At 34.4% G+C, this 19239-nt stretch overlaps 3 protein-coding genes across 3 annotated transcripts; all 3 read left to right on the top strand.

The window, feature by feature from the left end:
* The first annotated feature begins 2682 nt into the window (after positions 1-2682).
* On the top strand, positions 2683-6133 carry LOC125591247 (protein SHI RELATED SEQUENCE 3-like). The gene is made up of 2 exons (XM_048765086.1): positions 2683-3392; positions 4113-6133. The coding sequence occupies exons 1-2, from the start codon at positions 3131-3133 to the stop codon at positions 4445-4447; spliced, it is 597 nt and encodes a 198-aa protein (XP_048621043.1). The 5' UTR covers positions 2683-3130; the 3' UTR covers positions 4448-6133.
* Positions 6134-7307: 1174 nt separating this feature from the next.
* On the top strand, positions 7308-12975 carry LOC106415655 (V-type proton ATPase subunit a2). Its single transcript, XM_048765085.1, has 18 exons — positions 7308-7576; positions 7750-7794; positions 7897-8019; positions 8099-8206; positions 8476-8583; positions 8662-8835; positions 9043-9180; positions 9767-9874; positions 9985-10092; positions 10175-10323; positions 10618-10771; positions 11042-11202; positions 11289-11495; positions 11618-11801; positions 11873-11956; positions 12035-12228; positions 12339-12398; positions 12493-12975. Exons 1-18 carry the CDS (start codon positions 7421-7423, stop codon positions 12695-12697), a joined length of 2466 nt encoding a protein of 821 aa, XP_048621042.1. The 5' UTR covers positions 7308-7420; the 3' UTR covers positions 12698-12975.
* Positions 12976-16090: 3115 nt separating this feature from the next.
* Positions 16091-19053, top strand: LOC106412266 (probable inactive DNA (cytosine-5)-methyltransferase DRM3). Its single transcript, XM_013853171.3, has 7 exons — positions 16091-16364; positions 16672-16710; positions 16825-16929; positions 17080-17325; positions 17402-17492; positions 17574-17656; positions 17786-19053. Exons 2-7 carry the CDS (start codon positions 16708-16710, stop codon positions 18767-18769), a joined length of 1512 nt encoding a protein of 503 aa, XP_013708625.1. The 5' UTR covers positions 16091-16364; positions 16672-16707; the 3' UTR covers positions 18770-19053.
* The last annotated feature ends 186 nt before the right edge of the window (positions 19054-19239 follow it).

Genomic DNA, 19239 nt, shown 5'->3' with positions numbered 1-19239 from the left:
TATATTTTAATTTCAATTGTTATAAGAAATCATAAACGTATTTTTGTAATCTTATTTCTTTTGATTTGGTATAATTATTTAAATTTGATTTTATTTAAATTTTAATAAAGATAAAATTAGATTTTATAAAAATATTTTTAATTTTATTATTGTGTTTAATGATTATTTATATATTTACATATAAATATAAATTCTAATAAATTTGAGACTTTGTTTGTTTTAGTTAAACTGAAATTTTTTTTTGTTAATTTAAACGATGAAGATGAACATATAAATTTAAATAATTTTTAAATATTTAACCATCAATTTTTTTTGGATTAGTGTTACTTTATTTAGTTTATTTTTATTAATGTGAGATACATATATACATATATATTATTATTTTAATTGTGATATATGAATTATTAATATATTTAATAGTTTACCATAAATAAATATTCATATGGAAAATTGATATTAATGATGATATATAAGTTATTTTTATTACCATATTTAAAATCCCTGTAAAAAGATTTAAATTTTTATAAGAAAATTTTACATCTCACAATTAATATGATGTCATGTCACTATTTTTTAAAACCATGTCATCTATTTTAAGTGTCATGTGATTTTTTTTTTCAACGAGAATGATTGTAGTGACGACATGTGTATAAATCACTTCGCAAATATAGTCTAGGGGATTTTCCAGTTATGATTTAAAGACATGGCTTCTCTCTTTTCTCGTTTCATTATGATATTCTTTAGAAGTTAGAAGATGCCTTCTTGTGAAGTTAGAAGATGCCTTCTTGTACGTGAAGTTTGGTCAGCATGTTATTGGTTTTATTCTGTGTGATTTGGTTTTGTGAGTTATGGTTTATGCTTTTCGTTCTAGGTTGGTTTACCCGTTACCGCTAAGCAATGTGGTTAAATTTTCTTTTTATATCACGTGTGGATCAGTTTGTTCACAGGCTGATCATTGAGCTATTATATATGTGCATGGAAAGTTTCCTTTTGGCCTCTAGAATACTAGAATCCACCGACTTAAATTTCCAAGAAAGTTTCAACAATTTCATAAACTACAAAATTTGTCATAACTACCGTTTTTGGTCTGATCGTTATGAAATTTCGTGGTTAACAGTTGGTTTAGTTATGTACGTACGGGTTGGATCTCCTTAGTTTGTATTGGTAACTTCCATTTTATTTGGTTCCATATGTTATGAGTCGATGAGTCATAATGCATCTGTGGGTGATTGGTTGGACTGTAACTGTAAAAATTTGGCTTTAAAATTAGGATTATAGGTGTTTTGACTGTTGTAGCTGTAAATTTTGCTGCTGCAAATTTTTAACAGAGATTTTTGCTGTAGTTATAGTGACTGTAGTTGTAAGTTACTGGCTGTAATTTTATCAAAATAAAACACGATTGACAATATATTAGATAAGCTGTAGCTGTAAATTTCTGGCTATAGTATTTTAATGTAATATATAAAGAACTTTTATGTTATTAAAAACTCCAAAAACTTAATGATTTATAATTAAAAACCATTTAATAATAATTAATAATAAAATTATTATGTAAATAATAATAAATTTTGCTTATGAAAATTCCGGTTATAATAATTTAAATATGAAGAACGGTATATGTTAAGGTTATTTTAAGAAGTACGAGTTATTTATTTTCATTTAAAACTTCTATGGTCTAAATAATAGGAATGTAGCATTTTGGACTAAAACAAATATAAAAAGGAAGTTTTTTTTTTGTAGCTTTGAAAAAGAAAATTATATTCTGATTGGTAAATTTTGCTGTAACTTTAAATTTTAAAAATAAAGTTACATCATGACTGGTTAAAATTAATGTTTTAAAAATAAATAAAGTTAAAGTTCTAAGTTAAAGTCTAACCAATCGCCCTCTGAAAAAAATAGGTTTCCGTCGGTTTAGCTTCCGAAGATATATCTTTCCACCTATTTAATTTGGGTTCCTGTATCCGACTCATGTATCTTTTTTCGTGCAACTCATGTATCTTTCAAATATCAATTTAATATTTTCAGTGAAAAAACTTCTTTTTTACTTGTCTCACGGTCACGTAGACAAGTTCAAAGAGATGAGGTGAGAGAGAGAGAATATAATATAAGCTATCCAAACGTATTGTCATCAAATGTATGTTACGTAGTAGACATACTACGTATATTTATACCACTTTCCAACGGATAAAAAATACAGACACGTCAATAAAAAAAAGGAAATTTATAGAAAATTATTGAGTATAGTATACTCTTAGAAATACAACTTGTATATTGATTATTATGTGATATGAAAAATCATTATTAGACTACTATATTATTTTATATGAATGCGTTTTGTGTAGCACTTTCCATTCTTATTATAACACTATATATTTATTTTCATATAATATATATATATATATTCAAGATCTAAAACAAGTTATATACAAAATATGTGTGTTTTTGAACAAACCTATGAATTTGAATAATCTTTTAGGTAATTAAAACAAATAAATATGAAAACAGAAAATATGTAAATAATATTCTAAACAATTAAAAGAACACATATCTTTTCTACCGACTGTATGAAACAGTCAGGGATCATACAGCACGTAAAATCATGATTTATTATTTTAACAAAAAAAATCATGACCAATTTTTTGGGTTTTCTATTTTATTTGGTTATGCAGCCTAAATCTCTTAAATTTATCTCTACAATAACATATCATCTCTTTGTTAATAGATTCGTCAAGTTATTATTATTTTTTTGAAACAATTTGTCAAGTTATTTATAATTTTAAAAACAAACAAACATCAAACATGATATATCTAAGATTTTCAATTCCATTTACAGATAAAATCTCTTAATATATTCCATTTACATAGTTCTTTGTGTTCTTCAAATTATTTTACCATGCAATAACACAACTTTTCATTCATAAATGACTTTACATACTAATTTATTCCTTGCACACAGCACGGACCCAAATGGAACATAACTTTTCCATTATTTCAATAAAATTTTAAAAAAATGAACCTCTTTCTCTTTTTGTACATAAAGATGATCCAACAAAGCGAACAAAAATGGTAGGCCTCTTCTAATAATTAATTGTATATATATAGGAGTATGGTGAGAAGGCAGATGTAGTAAATGATGATGATAATGGGGAGAAGGTGTGAAGACTGTGGGAATCAAGCCAAGAAAGAGTGTGTGTATATGAGATGCAGAACTTGCTGCAAAACAAAATCCTTTCATTGCCAAACTCACATCAAGAGCACTTGGGTTCCTGCCTACAGAAGATCCCAAAAACAACAATTGCAAACGCAAACGCAACCGCATCAGAAAGGGCTCGCTACGATTAACCCTAAACGTCTCAGAGAACAACACCCATCTTCGTCCCCTTCATCATTAGGTTCTTTATTAATTACCTTTGTTATTTCTTATGCCTCATCTATAAGTCCATGTGTGTTTATATAAATCTGATGAGATTTCTCACCATATAGGATCTGGTTTTGGAGATTTTCATGATCTGGGGTCTTCAAGCTAATTTTGATTTTTTTAATCCTCTTGAAGCTAATCGTGTAGACATAGTTAAAGACTGAAAATTTGGATTATCGGATCGTATGAATATAAAACCAGACTAGTAAGTGAACATTATTTAGTAGTCTACATATTGGTTATGTATCTATATCAATGTGGTGATGCTTGGTGATGATGAATTAATTAGCTTTGTTCTTCTCAGTTCTCAATGTTTTTATTTGATTTGAAATGATAACAAGTCGTTTGCTTAACTATAATTCTTGATATTATTTGTTTGACTAAAGGCTATATAATTCTTGAAATTTCTCATACTTTGTGGTCTATTCTTGATGTTTTAATCTTTATACAGTTTTGATCTTTATAAGACTAAAGTAGATTGATTTGTAGTTAGTATATCAGTAAATACAAACTACCCCACAATAGTCCCTTATGATGATCTTTGACAAGATCGAGAAATCTTATCTTGTGTTTGTTAATAATTATTTTGATGGCCTATTATATATAGACGCAAATAAAATGATGAAATAACTCAATAATATCACTTGATCATACAACTTATCATATTGAAAACAATTTTTCTGGTCATTATAAGGTGTAAGAATCCACACTAGTACAAGACATTTTCCAGCGGAGTTGAGTTCCCTAGCCGATTTTCGATGCGTAAAGGTGAGTTCAATCGACGACGGAAAAGAACAATACGCTTATCAGACGACGGTGAACATTGGAGGACACGTTTTCAGAGGCATTCTTCACGATCAAGGCCTTGAGAGAGTGGTGGTTGATCATCAATCTACTCATCATCTTCATAATAAGCATCATGATCAAGGATTACTACCTCCTTCAAGTTCGCCATGTCCCTTGATGATAACTAGTCCTTTTACTGATTTCATGTCCGGAACCCGATTTTCTCCTAATCAAAAGTCTTAATTAAGAATAATATTTAATTTAAAAGTTTGTTTCCATTGTTAGTTAATTAGCTTTTAAATGGATCTAAATATGTTCTTGTAATCTTTGTTATTTTATGAAATTGATTACACGGTGTTGAGTTGTTACTCCAAGTTAGGGCTCAGAATGGTTCATCACTATATATGTACCAATAATTGCTATTTTTCCTGCTCCGGACTTTTTTTAATTGCAACCTTAGAGCATCTCCAATGTAAAACACCATTTTTTCCTTCAAAATGGAGTAAAAGTGAAAATGAAGTAAAATTGCTTCAATCCTACTCAATTTCCCACTCTATAATGGAGTGATGAACAAAAAAAAAATAGATTACTCCATTTATGGAATAAACTTCATTATGGAGTGAGATATGGGATTGGGTTAGAACATTTTTTACTCTATAATCACTTTTACTCTATTTTAAAGAAAAAAATGGAATAGGGATGAAGATGCCCTTATAATGATTTATATCTTATTTTTCCTTTTACTTCAATTACTTCAACCATTGTCGTTTGTACATCGTCGTATCTACTATGTACAAACGACGATGTAAGTAGGAGTCTGTTAAACGACATACTAAGAGATAACTGAGCTTCTTCGGCATAACATTTGTATCTCCCAGATAGAGTGTATAAATTTTCAGTATATATTTAGAAAAATATAGGATCTAGCATCAACTTAAAAATATAAACGCGAAACTTATTATTATTTAATGTAATAAAATGGAGGATCTCTAGTACATATATGGTGATGATGATAAATTTAGTGCATCTTCCAAAGTCTGAACTATAAGGTTTTGCCCATATCTTATATATAGACAAATAAGTAAGTTAACAGGTGGCGTTGAGGGGATTAACGTTTGTCTCTTGTTACCTACTAACCTACCTCATTTACTCTGTTACATCTTTATCCTAAATTAATTGAGCATAAATAATTGAGTATCATTGTTTTAAGGGATTACAGCAAACTGATCAACCTGTCCATAACGTAACTATCAACAATAATGAAACTATCCACATTAACAAAATAAGTCATTCATATATATATAAACCAACCGACGACATATATAAGACATTGGTGCTCTACGCCTCTACCCACATGTTTTATTGATGAGAAAACGTCAAGAAGTTAACTTTAAACAAAATTAACCTAGAAGCGAAGCATCCATCACCACTTGCATTCTCTTTAGTAATCTTGCAACTAAATTTATGAAAACCATCTAGTAAACAGATTACCAGATTTAAACAATATTTTCTATAGTCATGATTAAAGAACATTTATTTCTTGTTTTAAGCTATATAATTACAATTATATTTGAATATTCTAAACATATCGAACCAATAATGTTAGTCAAAAATCATATCAAGCCGATAGTGTATATATCACATATGCTTAATACTAGTTTGATAAATATATATATGCAAAAAAAAAATCGGATAACCGTATTAACTATGATATTACAATCATAAGTTGTAATAGGCAAAGTAGGGAGAAGATTTCATAATCTGGTGATTCAAAATACTCAATGTTGCACAAAGGTCTCTGCGTGTGTCAACAAAGTTAGGTGTGTGCCTTTTACTTAGATGTTCTTGCTTAGGAGATTTTTATTCCGATTATTTTTAAAAATTATATCTGCGTTATACTTGTACATTAGAGAATCATCCTTTATCATGCCCTTTTTTATCTTAGTTAATTTCCATTAGAGAATCATCCTTTATCTGGTGATTCAAAATACTCAATGTTGCACAAATGTCTCTGCGTGTGTCAACAAAGTTAGGTGTGTGCCTTTTACTTAGATGTTCTTGCTTAGGAGATTTTTATTCCGATTATTTTTAAAAATTATATCTGCGTTATACTTGTACATTAGAGAATCATCCTTTATCATGCCCTTTTTTATCTTAGTTAAATCCCCTAAAACAGATGTCGAGATCGTACATTTTATATTTCCTTTTAGCATTAGGCCATTAGCTTTTTGGAGTTATTCCCTCCCCCTAAACGGTGTGATATTATTTTGTACCAACAAATTTAAGGTTTTAAATAAAATTAATTATTAGGAGTTAATGGGAATCACACCCTATGATGTGCCTATGTAGGTAAAGCTAGCTATGACCTCACAAGTTGTATAAATAAATATTGTTTGGTTATATAATAAGAGTGATTACTGATTAGGATCATACGAACCGGAAAAGATAATGGGCATCAACATTCATATTAATTACTGTATTATCTAACTAAGCAGTAAGCATGCATGTTTCTAGAGAAAAGGAAACAAATTTAATATTCATATTCATTATATAAATCACTAATACTCGTTACATAGATGATTAGTACCAAAATTGTTTAAGTTAGATTTTTAGATAATATAGTTCTACATACTAGTACCAGTGAAAGCACATTATACACATTTTTTGGACTATATTTGTCCAAAATGATATACAAAACATTATGAAATTATCTGAACACAATTTTGTAAGATTATTTGCTTTCTATAAATGTAAATACTCATTTTCACATTAAATCAATTTTTTACTCAACCTATTAAATTTTTTAAAAAATTATTTACACTTGTATAATTTTCTACTGAAGTCTTCAGACGTATAAAAATGAATCCAACACTAAACCCTCTAAGAAGAAATGGTCGATCCTTTTAGTTGTTGGTGTTTTCAAATATTGGTGGTATTGTTTAATCGTGGTGGGGCTACTAAAAGCAAAGCTGGCCTGTACCATTTACCCGATTTGAATATGGGCCGTCACGATGAGACCCATACTTAAAATATGAAAACGAGGACAGAACTGTAAACTCGCAATCATTCATAACAGCATGAATCACATGGTCAAATCCAATCTAATATACAAATACGTGGCAGTAACTAACTACACGAGACGAGAGAAGACAAGCTCCTGAAAGTGTCATCGATCCACAACACACTGAGAGGAGGAATCGCGAATCCGATCTCGTCATGGCGGACATTCGCGGCGGCGGTGGCGGTTGCTGTCCGCCGATGGATCTGATGCGCTCGGAGCCGATGCAGCTCGTTCAGGTCATTGTTCCGATGGAATCTGCTCATCTTACCGTCTCTTATCTTGGCGATCTCGGCCTCGTCCAGTTCAAAGACGTACGGTTACTCTCTCTCTCTCTCTCTTGATCATCTCTTTACCAGCTATATATATATATATATATATATATATATATATATATATATGATTGTCCATTGTGTTAAGATTCTTTGAGCTTTGTTTGATCTATGATTTTTGTTTTGGATTCATCTTCTCATGTTGATGATCTCAGCTTAATGCTGAGAAGAGCCCATTTCAACGGACTTATGCTGCTCAGGTAAACTTCATATCTCTTTTAAGTGTATTAATGTACGTTGGAAGAAAGTGCGTCTTACAATGGTGGATCTCTTTTCTCTCGTTGTTGATATGTTATATGAAGATAAAAAGATGTGGAGAGATGGCGCGAAAGATACGTTTCTTCAAAGACCAAATGTCAAAGGCTGGAGTTTCTCCCAGAGTTATCCTAGACAAAGATATTGATATTGATCTGGATGATGTTGAGGTGAACACTCATGTGCCTTGCCATATGCTTTCTATTTGCCTCATGCTTATACATTTTCCTTCTTTTCTCCTTTTTTCAGATCAAGCTTGGAGAGCTAGAAGCTGAGCTTGTCGAAATCAATGCTAATAATGACAAGCTGCAGCGCTCTTACAATGAACTTGTGGAGTACAAGCTCGTTCTTGAGAAGGTTCTATCTTCTTACTAAAATCATGTGGGGGTGTTTGTAGTTGAGACGTTGCCTTATTCCTGATTTGGTTTGTAACTAATTTCACAGCTTTGTGGTTCTGTATATATATATTTACATGAGGAGAAAAGTTAGTGCTACCTCGCTATAGATGATCTTTGGTTTTAATGACTGTAAAGGGATTTTAATTGTGGGAATTGCATATTTAAAATTTTGTGGTTAAGGCGTTGGATGTGCATCTCGTGCTATATTCATGTGTTTTTTTTTCTTAGGCTGGTGATTTTTTTGCGTCAGCTCATAGAAGTGCTACCGCTCAACAGAGTGCGATAGAATCACAGCAAGTGGGGGAAGACGTCCTGGAGATTCCTTTGTTGCAGGAAGTACGAAAGCTCTGACTGTTCTACTTCTTTAAGTTGTTGTCTATGCAAATAGCCTTACAAACTTTCCTGTTTTAACAGGAGAAGTCTGTTGATCCAACAAAGCAAGTGAAGCTTGGATTCCTCACTGGACTAGTGCCTCGCGAAAAGTCTATGGTGTTCGAGAGGATCCTATTTCGTGCAACTAGGGGCAACATCTTCATTCGACAGTCTGTCATTGAGGAGTCCGTTGTTGATCCCAACTCTGGGGAGAAGGTTAGCTGCTTATGTTCTGCTCGCAGTTTCTCTGATGCAAGATTTTGGCTGCTTTCTTACTGCTTATATATATTTTTCCTCATAGGCTCATGCAGTTTTGAGTTAGGATTCTATATGTAGTTTCAAAGTTCTCATGCCCACATGCTTATATTGGTCCTTCTGTTTGCCTCTACTAGACATTGACTTTTGATCTAAAAAATGTTACAGGCTGAGAAAAATGTATTTGTAGTCTTCTATTCTGGAGAAAGAGCAAAAAGCAAAATTCTGAAGATATGTGAAGCTTTTGGAGCCAATCGCTATCCTTTCAGCGAAGAACTTGGCAGACAAGCTCAAATGATGTCTGAGGTATGTATTATCTTTGGATGTGTTAGTGATTTCGGTGTATTATCTTATGCGTCATAGTCTTGTGTTTTATATGTATTGTTTTTATCTGTACAACTATTTACTTTATTTATAGGCATGAACTACAGATGATAAAAATTTGGATAATGGATATGTAGTCGGTCCTTTTAAATAATAACCAACACTAACGATTGATTTATGGATATCCTCTCTGCATAATGCTTATTAGAGGGTTGCATCTACTTACTTTAGCTTCTAGTCATTAGAATCTTTGTCCTAACAGTAATCAACCTGTGATGCAAAGGTAAGCTTTTCAATGTTGAACGGTTACTATACCTTAAGGTAGGGGTCAATAGGTCTCAGAGAGTTTAGTTGTTAAGGATGAGAAATTCATGTTAGGGAAATTTCTGGTACCTTTTTGTCTTAACTGTTAGTTTCAAGTGATCGTTGGGTGGGTTATGTTTGTGCAGACACGGTTAGCATCCAAGGGAGAGTGAGTTGTAGGCCAGTGATTTATCTGTTGTCTGCAATGATGATGGTAGATTCTCAGAAACTATTAACTTTGTCTAGTCTTCTCATAATGTTTCAGGTTTCGGGTCGGTTAGCAGAGCTTAAAACTACCATAAGTGCTGGGTTGGATCACCGCAAAATTCTTCTGGAGACCATTGGAGATAAGTTTGAGCAATGGAACCTCAAGGTCTTATATTATTTGGAACTTTCTTTTCACTAGTAGAGTGCTCATTGATGTCCAATTTCAGATATTTTGTAGCTTAGATCAATAATCATCATCAACATTTACCCATGTAGGTTCGGAAAGAAAAAGCCATCTATCACACTTTGAACATGCTTAGTCTTGATGTGACTAAGAAGTGCCTTGTGGGTGAGGGCTGGAGTCCTCTGTTTGCAGCGCCGGAAGTGAGTAACTCTATTTTCCATATAATTGAAATGATTGCATATGTACTGGTGCTATAGTGATTCTAAAGTTCTGCATGTGCAGATTCAAGAGGCGTTGCAACGAGCTGCGGTTGACTCCAATTCTCAAGTTGGATCTATTTTCCAGGTTCTGAGGACCAAAGAGATGCCTCCGACATTTTTCCGCACAAACAAATTTACCACTGCGTTTCAGGAAATTGTTGATGCATACGGGTAAGCACCTCTTTCTGGAGTTTCCTCTGCACTTTGAGAAAGAGGAAACTGGAAATAACTACTATTATGTAAAACATTTGTAAAAGTAGTTTTAGGCTTCTGTCTTTTGCATACTCGTTAGAATACAATTTTCGATTTGGTTTCAACTGCTTTATACTTTACGTTGGCTTTGTTTTCTTGCTCAATCATCTGCTAGAGTTAACTCAACTTGCTTACTTTATTTTTTCCATATGCACTGTCCATTTACTGTTTGTCGCTTGAATTTCACTGATCTTCTTTGATCATTACTTGCAGTGTAGCCAAATATCAGGAAGCCAATCCTACTGTATTCACAATTGTTACCTTCCCATTCCTGTTTGCTGTTATGTTTGGTGACTGGGGTCATGGAATCTGTCTGTTGCTTGCAACTATGTATCTAATATTGAGAGAAAAGAAACTTTCGAGCCAGGTAATATCCTTAACTTAAGTTGCAACATTTATGTTTCTACTAAGCTCAGTATCAAATTGGCAAAACTCGCATATTGTTTTGTTGTATGTTGATGTTTTAATAGTTGCGTGCAAATGTCATATTAAACAATTTCCACTTGAACGTTCCAAAGAGAGTAATATACTTATAATATGTTATTTCCTTGGGTGTTATTTTGGTTAGTTGTCAAATGTTTTTCTTTCATGCAATTCCAGATGCTAACCAATCAACCCTTTTGCTTCCTGACTACAGAAACTTGGGGATATTATGGAAATGGCTTTTGGTGGCCGCTACGTTATATTTATGATGTCACTCTTCTCAATATACACTGGTTTAATCTACAACGAGTTCTTCTCTATACCATACCCGTTGTTTTCTCCCTCAGCATATGAGTGCCGTGATGCCTCTTGCAGGTATGTCGATTAGTTCTCTCGAAAAGCCTTCAAAAAAATGCAAATCTTGACGCTTCTGAATTTTTGATTTCTGCGCTCTTGTTCAGTGAGGCTACTACAATTGGTCTGATCAAGACCCGAGACACTTATCCATTTGGTGTAGATCCTGTGTGGCATGGTACCCGCAGTGAGCTACCGTTCCTGAACTCGCTTAAGATGAAAATGTCAATCCTTCTTGGAGTTGCCCAAATGAACCTTGGAATCATAATGAGCTTCTGTAATGCAAAATTCTTCAAAAGTGCTGTAAACGTATGGTGAGTTTATTTCAGTTTTCCTTCCCCAGCCAATACGTGCACCTTCTAGTTCGTAATACATCCTAACAAATAATACCGGTATTAATCATAGTTAAGTGTATGATGATCTCACATGGTTCCAGGTTCCAGTTCGTTCCCCAGATGATATTCTTGAACTGCTTGTTTGGCTATCTCTCGGTGCTCATCATCATAAAGTGGTGCACTGGTTCCCAAGCTGATTTGTATCACGTAATGATTTACATGTTCCTTAGCCCTATGGATGATTTAGGAGAGAACCAGCTTTTCCCTAACCAGAAAACAGTACAGGTTTGTCTCGATACCTAACAATTCTCTTCTCTGTATTTATATGTTCTTATCTCATTCATCTTCCGTTTCAGCTCACTTTCCTCTTCCTGGCACTGGTATCTGTTCCGTGGATGTTGTTGCCAAAACCGTTCATCTTGAAGAAACAACATGAAGCTGTGAGTCCCTTTACTTAAAAGCTTCAAACTGAATTTGAGCTTGCCCGTAACTGAAACTTAATTTTTGCTTTTCTTCAGAGACATCAAGGTCAGTCATACGCACAGCTTGACGAGACAGATGAGAGTCTTCAAGTAGAAACAAATGGGGGATCTCATGGACACGAAGAGTTTGAATTCAGCGAAATCTTTGTGCACCAGCTCATTCACACCATTGAGTTTGTGCTTGGAGCTGTTTCCAACACTGCTTCATATCTTCGTCTATGGGCCCTCAGGTACAAATTGCTGCTACTCTCAAAGACACCAACAACTTCCCAGTTAGTTAGTCAGATATGTCCGAAACCTGAGCATGTCATTTACTTATCCATATGCTTTACTTGTTCAGTCTTGCCCACTCGGAGTTGTCGTCAGTCTTCTACGAGAAGGTTCTCCTTATGGCATGGGGGTAAGTAAATGCACAGTTACATCTTCACTTACTCTCCAAATATTAATAACAACACAAATCTCTCTCTTCTTCTTATTTTCAACGGCAAGTACAGTTTCAACAATATATTCATCCTGATCGTTGGAATCCTCGTCTTCATCTTTGCAACGGTGGGAGTGCTTCTGGTGATGGAGACGTTGAGCGCGTTCCTTCACGCCCTGCGTCTTCACTGGGTGGAGTATCAGAACAAGTTCTACGAAGGCGATGGCTACAAGTTTGCTCCCTTCACTTTCACTCTCGTCGGAAATGAAGACGAGTGAGTGATGATGAATCTTTCCTTTTGAGTCGTGAATTACTGAAAATGCCTTCTTCTGCGTGTGCATATATAAGGTACGAGAAGAGTCGGTGAGTTCCCGTCTTCTGTCAATTATTTTATTTCTTTTATTTAAGAAAAAACTTTGGATGTTTTCCACTTCCCATGTGCTGTTGTTGTACTTGTCTGTCAAGAAACTAAACTAGTAGTGTAATTGAGCTAATAAACAGATTTTTAAAAATTATTAAGCAAGCAGAAGCAGCCCATGTGTTGTTTGGGCATTAATGTGTTCCTCCTTCTATTCAACAAACAAAGAAAATGTAGATGTTTAGATTCTAATTTCCGGGGGTGTAAACAGATCCATGAGATTGACTGGTCTTGTCAACAACCTTCAATGAATCAGAGTTAAAATTGCAGTGTTAAACAGATCCATGAGATTGACTGGTCTTGTCAACAAAATCATGATATATATGGAAATGTGGTTATAATGACAATATTGTGTTATTGTTTGAAATATATCAATGAATATACAAACCTTAGATATCTACTTTTTAGATATCTCAATATATAAAACTTGTTTTCATGGTTTATAGATTATTTCAGTTTTATAAATATGGTTTTCATAATAATTTTATAAGATTATTTGGTGTATATGATTTATGATTTTAATGAGATAATATATTTTCATAAAATTTATTTTTTATTATTTTATTATCTGATTAATTGTGTCGTATTTTGACTATGTTCAATTAAATTTATTAGTTTATCATGTTTTATAAATATAAAATTTTTAAAAATTAATTTATAAAATTTTAAATGTATATAAACTGAATATAATATGAAATATATTTTTGAATATCTGCTCAAGTGGTAGCTAGTAGTTTATTAAACAAATTTATGTTTTTTCCTACACTTTTCTTATCAAACAAAAAATCTCAATTTTTTTTTTTTTTAATAATAATAAGAGAAAAAGACAAAAATAGCACTAAATCAAGTTTTTGTTACCAAACTAGCACTCAATGTCAAAAGTCACAAAAATAGCACTTAATGTTTTATCAAAAGTCACAAACTTAGGGTTTAGAGTTAAAGGGTGGGGTTTAGGATTTAGGGTTTAGGGTTTAGGGTTTAGAGTTTAGGGTTTAGGGTTTAGATTTTAAGGTTTAGGGTTTAGATTTTAGGGTTTAGGGTTTAGGGTTTAGGGTTTGGGGTTTAGAGTTTAGGGTTTAGGGTTTAGAGTTGAGAAATGATGTTTTGGGGATAAGATTTCAAATTTTGAAAAATAAAAAAATTAGAATTTTCAAAGGATAAACTTAGAAATGTGTTATTTTGGTCATTTTAGTTTTTGAGTGCTATTTTTGTGATATAAACTTAAAAATGTGCTATTTTGGAGATTTGCCCTAATAATAAAGCCTTTTTTTAAAACAAATCTTTATATATAAAGTAGATTTTTTCCCTTCTTTCGACAAGTGGCTGGGGGGTTTGCTGCCACATGTCATCTTTTTGTCTTTTTACATTTTAGATTCTTCTTCTTTTAGATTATTGTAATTTGGTTCACTATTTTCTAATTATACATTATCTAATCATTCTCACACTAACCATCATCATTTGAATTTTGCTAATATATTTTAATCTATTTTATTGTTCAAAAAATTGCAAAACGAATAAAGAAATAAGTAAAAAATATAAATGTACTTTAAATATTTAATTTATTCGCAGCTAAAAATAACATAAATTTATTCGCGATCAAGAATGAAAACTAACTTACCCCACTTTATCATAGAGTATCTTGGCCAGAACAATCAAAAGTCAGTAAAATGTAGAAATATAATCTTCAGATAAAGCAATCCCTCGAACACAAATGAGCGTGATCAAGGACCAATGCAAAGAACCAAGAAAGCGGGTTAGAGTAAGAATAATCAACAGAAGGCCAAAATCACCACGAAGCAGGAAGAGACATACATAACAAACGATAAGCACAACCACCAGCTAAGAGGTAAGAAGCATCTCACAAACTAAACAAGCACAAACAAGACGCCTATGCCGGGGAAGAACCACAAAATTCTGGATAGAAGGGACCAAAGCTCCAAGAGTCTAATATCACACATTTATACTAAGGGAAGAAGAGAACAACATGAGTGAGGGAGAAATGAAGCCAACCCCCGAGAAACATGAGTCCAGACTTGAGACCAGAAACAATCTTCCAAATCTACAGAGCATACTCGGAGGAGAACACTATCCAAACTTAGAGTGGCAAACATGGCGAAAGAGAGAGAGTCACAGAGACGCAAGCAGGGTTGAAAGCTGCAACGAGATGAAAGAACATAGCTGGAAGGGTAGACAAAACGAAATCATCAAATCGTGGAGCCGTCCTCGAGCTATAGAAGTCAGATTACCAAAAACCATATCTTGAAAACCAAGACGAGAGGGAAGTAACAATGGTAAGCCAACGACGAGGAAAACAACTTCAAAGACGACTAAACTCTGACCCAACCCAAAGAGATGCAGTTCCTAACATCAGCTAAAATCTAAGGAAGAAGAGGAGCATCCAATATTGCATGGAGTAGCCTAAAATGATGCGAGAAACAACCGCACAACTGGGAACTCCTAAACCCGATCTACAATAAATACCAGAAATCTCAAGGTGAAGAAGGCGATAAAGAACAAGAGCATGAGGTGAGTCTTTTTTGGTGATGATGAGAAACACCGCATACCAGAAACGTAAAGAAAATACATAGATGTTGAAGGCTCAATGTAAAAATATGGGAAAAAAACAAAAACATCTTGAAAGTTATAATGTTCAAAAATATAAAAAAAATTAAAAGAAAATTTTGACGCTGAAACCGTAAATCTTAGAATCAACAAATGCATAAATGCAAAGTTATTGAAATTCAATATATTTTTATATTAGAGGCTCACTTCACTGCTAACAAATACTATACAGACAAAACACATTATTAAAAAAACAAAGACAAAATATATTAACATATCACTAGTACTACTACATAACACAATAAAAACACCAAATAACATTCTTAACAAATAAAAGTGATCACATAATTACATTATCCAAAAAAATCATACTTTTAACAACAATAAAACAATATTCCGCGCGAAGCGCGGACACCCCCTAGTATAATATGAAATTTAATAACATTCAAAAGTGTGGAAGCACCGTAGCCTAGTGGTTAAGGTTTAAAGGCTTCTACATCCAGGTCTGGGGTTCAAATCCCAGACTATGCAATTTCTTGCAGATTGCGCATTATAGGAGGTCCGTTGTCGAATCTTCTATGTAATCTTTCTCATAATTGTAATATCATAATAAATCAGCGTTAAAAAAAAAAAACATTCAAAGCATAATGTATGGATAAATTTAGATGCATATAACGATTAGAACTTTTCTCAGCTTTATTTATGTGCATCAGTTTTATTCAATTGTAAAGTAATTCAAAGTATTACATCTTTTAGTAGTACTAAATATTATCTAGTGTTACATTTTGTGTTTAAAAAATTTGTAAACAAGGATATTTTATTTAAATTTTAGTTGTGTTGACTTAACGGGTCAAGAACTAGGTCGATCCAATTGAACTCAACAATACAGTACTTGAGTCCGAGAGAGAGTCATCAAAGCCATTGTTCCTAGTCAGACGGGGAAGGAGGAGAATCGACGGCACAAGGTATGCAAATGCATGCAGCTTTCTTCTTCATCATCATCTTCAGTAGGGTCCCTCTTTGTCACGATCTCTGGGTCCCCTCTTTGTCTCAGTCGCAATTTGTAAACTCTTTTGTGTGGAAGGAGGAGAACTTTTGACTCTGATTTTGATTTTTATATTCGTTCTCTGAATAAAATATTCAATTTTTTTTATCCCCGATTATCAATGGGGAGCCCATTTACTATTGTTAATTTTACTCCAATCCATCCATGTGCATCATTCTATTTAATAAACAATTCATTGACGACCACATTTAACCTCTCTGTTGCAGGCCCGAAGCCTTTGTGTGCGTGTTTTTATCATCACGATGGTATGAAAGTTCGCTCCTTTTATCCTTTCCAATCTCATTTTACCCTTTTCCATAAGCTTTGAGAGTTATCTTTGTGATGTTGCATTTTCTTCATAAGTGTTGGGACTCTTGCAGGCTGATTTGCGTAGACGTAACGGTGGAGGTGGTGGTGGAGGTTCCCACAGTAGTAATCGAGACAAACATGATTCCTTGTTTCCAAAACCAGACACTCATATTGGGGTATCTCTTGTTAAACATTTCATTCTTTTTGTGTACATTTCTTTGTTATTAAATAATCGTTTCTTGTTGTCTGTTTGTTTGGTTTCAAACATAGTAGCCTAACCAAAGTGGGTAAAAGGAACAAGTTTTTGGTCTATTTGATGTGTGCAGGACAATGCTGCTGCCCTTCCTCCTGTTAGTAATGTGAAGTCAAAGCTTATTGAGATGGGATTCAGCTCCTCTCTTGTCCACAAGAAAATCGATGAAAACGGTATTCACAAAGGCGTGCAGATGGACGAGATGATAGACTTCCTCGTTGCTGCTCAGTTAGATGATAAATATGCAGAAGATTCCCAAGACAATGGTAGTGACACCAATAGAGGAGAAAATGATGTTGTTGTTGTTCTACCAGCTGAGGTACTTATTGCACTATCGCTTTGTGTTTATCTATATTGTTCTTAGAGCTAACATTTATTTCATGTTTTACATATAGGTTCCCAGTGAATTACCGCTTGACAAAACTTCACAGCTGTTGGAAATGGGATTCTCTCGTCATGAAATCTCAACGGCTATTGAGAAGCTAGGTGAGCAGTATGATTCCTAGTTTATATTGTTAGGGATAAATCATTAGACTGTTACATAACCTATTCTGCTCCTCTTCACAGGTGAAGAAGCTCAGATCGCCGACCTCGCTGAGTCAATCATAATTGGTGAAGTTCCTGCTGATAACCTTGAAGATATAGAAAAGGTACGTTAGTTTGTATTTTGTTCTCTATAGCTTTTGCTACCGAAACCATCTCACTCTCTTCTCATTAATTATGTTAAGATTATTGTTGGATTTGTACTCAAATGACGGTTGGTTTGGTGTCAACTGCAGAAAGTTTCAACAACTCGTGCATGTCCTTCAAATAGTTGGAGATTTGTTGCCCAGGAAAATGAGGGTTCCTCAAGGGGCACTGCCACCAAGGTGAGCAAAAGAATAAAAGACGAAGATGCTGACGACTTTGATAACAGAGGGAAACGGCTAAGACCAGCTTTAGAAACACCAAGGATGCAACAAGACAGCGCAATGCAGCCACCTTTGTCCCAGCACAAGCGACCTTACGTTTTCTACGGAAACATAGGAGAACTATCTCCAAAGGAGTGGTCTAAGATCTCAAGTTTCTTCTTCGGGATTCAACCTGAGCATGTAGACACTCGGCTGTGTTCAACTCTCAGCAGGAAAGAAGGTTACATGCACAACCTTCCCGTCGAAAACCGGTTCCATATACTCCCAAAGCCAACTCGGAGCGCTCCTCCTCCTCCTCCACCAAGCATCATCTCCTCACCTGAGAATCTGGAGTGCATCATGGGGTATCCACCAAACCACACTGACATTGGTGGCGGTGGTGGTGGAGCAAGATTGAAGCTGCTTGATTATTGCTTCCAAACGGACGCATTGGGATACCATCTCTCCGTGCTCAAGCCTATGTTTCCCCAAGGGTTGAGAGTTCTATCGCTCTTCAGCGGAATCGGTGGTGCGGAGATCGCGTTGAGCCGCCTTGGGATCCATCTGAGAAGCGTGTGCTCTGTGGAGCCTTGTGGACTGAGCCGTAGCGTGCTGAAGAGGTGGTGGCGGAGCTCGGGGCAGAGCGGAGAGCTTGAGCAGATTGAGGATATAAGGAGCCTGAGGACAAAGAGGCTGGAGGCTTTGGTGGAGAGATTTGGCGGGTTTGATTTGGTCATATGTCAAAACCCGCCGACACCGACTGATCTCTCTAGAGAAAGCTCGAGAAGCGGAGCGTGTGAGTTTGATTTTACGTTGTTTAACCAGGTGGTTCGGGTCTCCAAACTTGTCAGAGGTTTGATGGAGTCGATTTGACCCCCAAGTGTCTCTGCGTCAAGACTTGTCTCAGTTTCAGTTCTTAACAAAGGAGAATGATTAACAACACTTGTCTAGAAAAAGATAGGCTAAATACGTTTGGTCCAAAGTAGATTACATTCTTGAAAGTAGCTAAGATTATATGTTGAGTGTCCTTGGATAATGAGTATTTTCTGCAAAGATAATCTTTTAGATCTTCGTTTGTATTGTTGCAGACTCCATTTTACATTCATGAACCGTTTGCATTTTTCCTACACATTGTTATTCTTAATCTTCTGATACAAGATTGACTCTTCTCTTTAGAATCTTGAGAACAGTCTAGAATGTTTAAGGTGTCACAATGATTGAACTCTTGCTCTTTGTTGGGTATGATTCAACCTGGAACATGTGATAAAGGGGAGCTTGAATGAAACTAGAACTAAGCTTTGGACAGGTTGGGATGGTGCATGAATGTGTTTAAAAGCTTCTGT

This window comes from Brassica napus, chromosome C8 (assembly GCF_020379485.1).
Source record: "Brassica napus cultivar Da-Ae chromosome C8, Da-Ae, whole genome shotgun sequence".
Classification (NCBI taxonomy): domain Eukaryota; kingdom Viridiplantae; phylum Streptophyta; class Magnoliopsida; order Brassicales; family Brassicaceae; genus Brassica; species Brassica napus.
The sequence above is the reverse complement of the archived record's forward strand: the minus strand, read 5'-3'. Positions and strand labels throughout refer to the sequence as shown.

Excerpts from the sequence above, each read along its gene's own strand:
- LOC125591247 (XM_048765086.1), top strand. The coding sequence starts at position 3,131 with ATGATGATGATAATGGGGAGAAGGTGTGAAGACTGTGGGAATCAAGCC. Across the intron at positions 3,393-4,112 it reads TTCGTCCCCTTCATCATTAG|GTGTAAGAATCCACACTAGT; the intron begins GTTCTTTATTAA and ends GGTCATTATAAG.
- LOC106415655 (XM_048765085.1), top strand. The coding sequence starts at position 7,421 with ATGGCGGACATTCGCGGCGGCGGTGGCGGTTGCTGTCCGCCGATGGAT. Across the intron at positions 7,795-7,896 it reads AACGGACTTATGCTGCTCAG|ATAAAAAGATGTGGAGAGAT; the intron begins GTAAACTTCATA and ends TGTTATATGAAG. Across the intron at positions 10,772-11,041 it reads AAAAGAAACTTTCGAGCCAG|AAACTTGGGGATATTATGGA; the intron begins GTAATATCCTTA and ends TCCTGACTACAG.
- LOC106412266 (XM_013853171.3), top strand. Across the intron at positions 16,930-17,079 it reads AACCAGACACTCATATTGGG|GACAATGCTGCTGCCCTTCC; the intron begins GTATCTCTTGTT and ends TGATGTGTGCAG. Across the intron at positions 17,657-17,785 it reads ACCTTGAAGATATAGAAAAG|AAAGTTTCAACAACTCGTGC; the intron begins GTACGTTAGTTT and ends TGTCAACTGCAG.